The sequence below is a fragment of the Hypanus sabinus genome, chromosome 8 (genome assembly GCF_030144855.1).
Source record: "Hypanus sabinus isolate sHypSab1 chromosome 8, sHypSab1.hap1, whole genome shotgun sequence".
Classification (NCBI taxonomy): domain Eukaryota; kingdom Metazoa; phylum Chordata; class Chondrichthyes; order Myliobatiformes; family Dasyatidae; genus Hypanus; species Hypanus sabinus.
In genome coordinates, this window is record NC_082713.1 from 163,337,075 (window position 1) to 163,343,698 (window position 6,624).

Genomic DNA, 6,624 nt, shown 5'->3' on the forward strand with positions numbered 1-6,624 from the left:
GGAGACTATCAAATTCTCCTTTCTCCAGCCCTTTATCTCTTCCACCAATTAACATCCCAGCTCTTCACTTCCCTCCCTCCCCTTTCCTGGTTTCACCTATCACCTGTCACCTTGTACTTCTTCATCCCCTCGTCCATCTTCTTAGTTCTGACTTCTTCCTCCTTTTTAACTCCTGAATAAGAGTCTCAGCCCAAGATATCACCTGTTTATTCCCATTCACGGATGCTGACCGGCTGACCTCCTCCAGCACATTATGTGTATTGCTCTAGATTTCCAGCATCTGCAGTACCTTTTTAGTCAGTAAATTACCCTCAATTCCCCTGGTTTGAATTCCATCTGGCATCTACCTGCCTCTTGATCTGTGCTGGGGTTGCAGTGCAAACATACTGTGAACTGTACTGATAGTGCAAACATAAACATAAATGTTCTGTTCTTTAGATTCACTAATCAACATCAGAAAAGTGATGTGTATTATATTAGAAGTAAATATTGACCAGGCCATTACTTTACAGGAATAATGTTAACAAGGGGCCACTTTCAACAGGTTTGAACATGCCATTTTGTCTTATCTCAAAATTAAACATTAGCTTCCTCAGCAATAATACAGACAAAATGCTAATATATTCTTAGTCTATTATTTATACCTGTATGTTATCTGGTTTTTGATAGCAGCAAAATTTTAGCTTCATTGAGTTTTTCACAGTATCCTCCTGCACAATAGATTTTCCCCCCAAGGACACCACGCTGGTATTTCAGAAAGTTGAACACATTCCCATGTACTTACCTCCACAGCCCCCCCCCCCCCAATATGTAAGAAAATAATCTTTAGGTTGTCCCACAATTTATCAATGCAAATTAGAGTCATACAGTCATAGAAAAGCACAGCAGAGAAACAAGCCCTTCGGCCCATTCAGACCATGCTGAACCATTTAAACTGCCCATTCCCAGCTATCTTCACTGAGACCATAGCCCTCCATAACCCTATCTATCCAAACTTCTCTTAACCATTGAAGTTAAGCTTCCATGCACCACTTACGCTGGCAGCTTGTTTCATACTCTCCCCATTCTCTGAGTGAAGAAGTTTCCCCTCATGTTCCCCTTAAACTTTTTACATTTCACCCTTAACCCATGACCTCATGTTGTAGCTCATAAGACCATAAAAAATAGGAGCACTATTCGGCCATTTGGGCCCATCAAGTCTGCTGCGCCATTCAATCATGGCTGATGTTGTTTTTCCCTTCCTCAGCCCCACTCCCTGCACTTCTCCTCTTAACCTTTGATGCCATGTCCAATTAGGAACCTATCAAGCTGTGCCTTAAATATACCCAATGATGTGTCCTCCACAGCTGCCTGTGGTAACAAATTCACCACCCTCTGAATAAAGAAATTTCTCTGCATCTCTGTTTTAAATGGACACCCCTCTATCCTGAGCCTATGCCCTCTTGTCCTAGACTCCCCCACCATGGGAAACATCCTTTCTACAAGTTCTACTGCTGCCTCTTTCAGAACCCCAGGGTGCAGTTCATCTGGTCTGGGTGATTTTTGTACCCTTAGTCTTTCAGCTTTTTGACACCATCTCGCTTGTAATAGTAACTGCTCTTCCCTCACACCCTTCAACATCTGATACACTGCTAAAGCCTGTGAAGTGAAGCCTGGTCCATCGAATCCCACCCAAACTCAGTGGAAAAGGCCTGCTTGCATTTCCCCTATCTCTACCCCTCAGCATGTTGTTTACCTCTATCAAATCTCCTCTCAATCTTCAATATTCCAAGGAACAAAAGTCATACTCAATCTTCCCTTTTAACTCAGGCCCTCCAGTCCCCGCAACTTCCTTGTAAATTTCCTCCCTACCCTTTCAACCTTATTTAATCTTGTTTGAAATAGGATGGCAAAGGGAGTTTCCAAACAAGTTAAAGATAGAAAAATCAGTTTCAGAATCAGGTTTAATTTTACCGGCATATGTCGTGCATTTGTGAATGGAGGAAAAAAAAGAGTAGTCAACTTAAACACCGAAGGTCAAGGGGAAGAATTTAAATACCCGGCAAGGAAAAACAATTGCTTTAATTGTTAAGTGTGACTGGGTCTGGGAACAAGTTTCAGAGTAGGAGTGAGACTGCACAGATTCATAATTCTGTTCCTGGGTTAGAGTGTCCAGAAGTGATCACACCATAACCAACATCCCTCTGATATAAATAGTATGGAAGCGGCTCCCTTAATTGTCACAAGCAACACAAATCTAATAACGTCATCTCCGATCAAGGGGCAGGTGACGGTGAAGGGGTCGTTCTTTTGGGTTTGCGGAGGCCAAAGTTAAAGAGGCACGCATTTGAAAACTGATCTCCCACCTCCTGGCCAGGAAGCGCTGCCGGTGAGCACCGCGAAACTCACCGTTAACTTCGGAGTCATCGAGTCGTCGAGTACTACAGCACTGAAACAGGCCATTCGGCCCACATCGTCCTAGTAATAAACTTTCCGGTAATGTCTTTGCCCACACCTTCAGCCATTCACCTGAACCACTTCTCGAAAAGTTCGCCACGCAAACGCCAAGAACTCAGAATATTTCCAACAAGCACGAGTGTGTGTGTGTTTTTAGTGAGAGTAGGAATTCGCATCTGATCGCTTTTGGATGGTTACCACGGACATGTTTATACACATTACCTGCAAATGCGTGCATTCTTAATATGCTAATAATTATGGGCAGGGCGGTATTCAAACCCCTCTTCACTTGCCCCTTGTCCACAGTGACCTTGGCATTCAACGCAGAGAATATAGTTTGTAACATTACAACGTTAGGCAAATACCACTCCCATTGCCCCTTCTCAAGCTGTAAAGACTTTTTTTGGTTGAAATTCACACTGGGTGAAACGATGCATCAACAATAGCCACTCATCTCATCCATTATAGTAAATAAATTTCTTCCTTCGAACTGCCTAATATTTATATCACATACTCTTGTTAGCGCCGTATCGTCACCCCGACCCTCTCTGGGAGATACATAGGTTGTTGGACAAGTTCACTTTACCTTGCTGCTTTCGACTAAAAGTTTAGTAACTCCTTCAAGCGGCGAGCATTCGGCGTCTGTAACAAACATTCCCGGAAAGCTTCCTTCAAATAATGAATTCCATTCCACTGATGGCTTACTCATTAATTGTGACCCTTTGAATACCGGAGATGCCGAGTGAGCGGTTTGGCACGATCCCACACCAGAGAGAGAAAAAAAAACCTCCCACCTGCTTGAAATACAAAACAACATTCATTATGGAGCACACCCGAAACTTTCAGTTTAAACCCATCGCAAGCCCTACAATATTGTAAACGAACGCTGGCAGAGGTTGTCAATCAGGGACACAAAATCTAACTGAGCTGAAATCGTGTTATAAAGTTGCCTTTGACTGCGCTCCACGCCCTCCAATTGAACAAAATACTTTTTAGTGGATTATGCTGTGTCTCTTGTATTTCTGCATCCTGCAAATTCTTGGGGCTTTTTTAATTGCTTAATTTATGTACGAGACATATTTTCAAATTTCATTAGAACCTCATTTTTGAGTTCCGGTTTGCTGTGACCAAGTCTGTGGGAAATGTGTGCAGTGTACTGCCCGCGTTTGTTGTTAGTTACCAACAGGAAAGCGGAGTTTGGCAGCGGGAGTTGGTTCTCCAGGTTGCCTCGCAGTGACATCTGCTGGACGGTGCCACGGAGTGACCGGTCCAGCGGGATTTTCGCAAGCACTGCTCTCCACACAGGGCTGAGGGCGGGGTAGAGTTCAGACCGATGGAGGAATGTGTAACAGGGGCCATTTAAAATACTGGTAGGTTTATTAAACGAATACAGGGGGTGTCTCACCCCCTTCCCTGTTCGCCCTCATTACAGAGATAAGAAAAGAGGGAGGGGGGGGTGGGAGGGGGAGTGAGAGAGAAAGCGAGAGAGATTGAGATTTCTGGAAACTAATTCTCCAACACTATTGCAATATATAAGGCAAGATGCAAGGCGCATGTCACAATTCTTACAGCGTTATATACTCAATACTACAAAGCCAAATAAGTGATTATTGCTAAGAGAGACAACAGATGGAACGGAAAACGGAATGCTCTAAACATTTAGCAGGTTGGGCAGCTTCTGTGCAGGCAAAAGGACCTGATGTATTTTTATAGGTGACAAGATCTTACATTTCTTATTTATTAGCGTCTGGCTGTCAAGCTGCTCAGGTATACAGAATATAGTGAAACTTGATGTGCAAGTGGAGCTTCTGTCCTGCAAATGAAAATGTGAGAACCCTGACTACTCACGCCTGCAGTACAAACTGTTGTAATTAGCATAAATTAATACTAGGCATGCACAGGGCATGAGGCCCAGGTTCCCATCCCTCCATCAATTATCATGAAACATATTATGCAAAATTATTTTTAAATATCTGCCAATACTGGAAATCTGAAATAGAAAATGTTGGAACTCGTCAGCAGGTCAGGTCACATCTGCAGAAAGGGAAACGGAGTTACGTTTCTATCTGAAGACTCTGTCAGAACTAGGGACAAGAGAAGACTAAGGTAGATTCAAGATGCAAAGGTCATTGTAACTTGTCCCCTGATTAGGCTAGGGTTAAATCAGGGGATTTCTGAGCAGCATAGTTTGAGGGCTGGAAGGCCCTAGACCAAACTGTATCTCAATTCAAAAAAAGTGGTGGGAGGATTGTATAAGACAAGAGGAATATCTGTGATGGGATGAATTGTGCTGGGTGGGGTATCTAGCCTGGTGGATCAGTTAGAGATTGATAACACAGGCACAGACAAAGAAGCATTGCTCATAGCAGGGTGATGGACTTGTGCACTTGTGTATAATAAGCACTAGTTTCATAGAGTTATCCAGCAAGGAAGAAACCTCTTCTGCCCTCCCTCTGCCAGCCACTAAGTACCATTTTACCCTCATCCCATGTTATTCTCCTCAGATTCCACCACTCATCAGGGGCAATTCACATTAGCTAATTAACCTACCAAAATGGATGTCTTGGGAATGTAAGAGGAAAGCAAAGCAAATGAAGAAAATCAACACCTTCATTGATAGCACCAGAGTTCAGACACTATGTAGAAACAGCTCTACTAGATGTGCCTCTACCATGTATTTAACCTGACTCAGAAAGAAGTCAACTTTGACTTGACTGAAAGAGAATAAGAAACAACAAAAATACTCAGCAGCTTCTGTAGTAAGAGAAATTGAGCTGATGTTTCAGGTCTCTTGTCAGAACTTCCTCTGGATAGAACAAAGGAAGTTTTTTTTTTGTCCTGTTCTTCTATCCAAAGCTGGTGTGTCTATCTTGGGCCTGTAAAAGGTTTGAAGACATATCCTCTCCTCTGTGTGCGGTATATGAATTGAAAAAGTTTAGCGCAGGAGTTCCCAACCTGGGAGCCATGAACCCCTTACTTAATGATATTGGTCCATGCCATAAAAATGTTGGGAACCTCTGCATTAGAGGAAATTGGGCTAAATTTGGATAAATGGGAACTAGTTTAGATGGTCTTCTGGGTCTGCATGGGCCGATAAGAGATTTCCTCTTTCCCTAACTGCGGTAAATGGGGGTGAAGTTGGATTGCAATGAAAAGGCGATCCAGCCACTCTTTTCCTGACATGAGAATTTTGCATACTTGACTAATTAGATGTGAAAGAAAGAAATATCTGAATTTTTATAAAGTTTTTAAAACCACAAGAGACCTTAGTTGGCAGTCAGAGGGTCTGTTTCAGTACCGTGTAACTCTATGACTCTAATTAATGCACACCAAGATCCCACAGATGGGAAATTTATAATGGCTAAGTATTGACTAATAAAAGATAAATACTGATTAGGATACTAAAGATAATTCCCCTGATTTTCCAAATAGATTCATAGGGCCCTTAAGAAATCCCAGAGAGAAACCCACTTAATATCTCACTAATATGGTGCCTCTGAAGGTGAAACACTCCCTCAGCACAGTAGGGGCAGTAAAGGCATTGGAAAGAGCTCAGAGAACAATTGTAGGATTGGTCCCTCGGATAAGAGTCAGGAGTTATAAGTTAGGAGTGACTGGGACTGTTCCCTCTGGACAACTGAGTTATGAGGGGGTGATTTGATCATAATTAAAGTGTGGAAGTTATAAAATCAGATTTGAAGGAAGAAGAATCTTTGGGTCTTGGACACAGTTTGCGTATTGGACTCTGGTTCATGTTGTCAGGTTCTCCTGCTTTCTGGTTGCTTATTTGTTGGTATTTTGTGTGGATTTGAATGGGACAGACTGGCTCTGTGGCCTCCAGTCAACGAACAATGCAGCGATGGATTGAACTGAACTGAATAGGTCTGGACTCTTCAAAGACTTGAGATTTGATGTTTTATATTCTGTGTTTTTCTCTCGCTCTTTTGTTCCGTATGCAAGATTTGTTCTTTTGCGCATTGGGGGTTTGACATTTTTCTTTGAACCGTGTACACGGCATTCTTTGTTTCATGGCTGTCTGTGGGAGGACGAATCTCAGGCTTGTAAACTGCATATATACTTAGAAACTTTAAATCGAAAAGCACTACAGCACCAAAAGAGTATCGGGATTACTCAGAAGCATTTATTATCCTTAAATGAAGGAAGTAATGTATTTCTGTAGCAAGTTTA

At 42.5% G+C, this 6,624-nt stretch overlaps 1 protein-coding gene across 27 annotated transcripts in view; it reads right to left on the bottom strand.

Moving 5' to 3' along the window:
* The window catches only part of LOC132398672 (ras association domain-containing protein 9-like), a 209,731-nt gene extending 206,326 nt beyond the window's left edge, over nucleotides 1-3,405 (bottom strand). For 15 of the 27 annotated variants that reach the window (XR_009513749.1, XR_009513757.1, XR_009513754.1 and 12 more), the window contains exon 1: nucleotides 3,023-3,405. Coding sequence is in view for 1 of the 27 variants with exons in the window: in XM_059978423.1 (XP_059834406.1) it covers nucleotides 3,023-3,145 (123 nt within the window). In the remaining 26 variants the exon portion in view is untranslated. Of the gene's footprint in view, nucleotides 1-2,388; nucleotides 2,995-3,022 lie in introns of those variants that run through there. The other 12 variants (XM_059978425.1, XM_059978424.1, XR_009513755.1 and 9 more) reach the window with 11 other exon arrangements.
* Nucleotides 3,406-6,624: the final 3,219 nt, after the last annotated feature.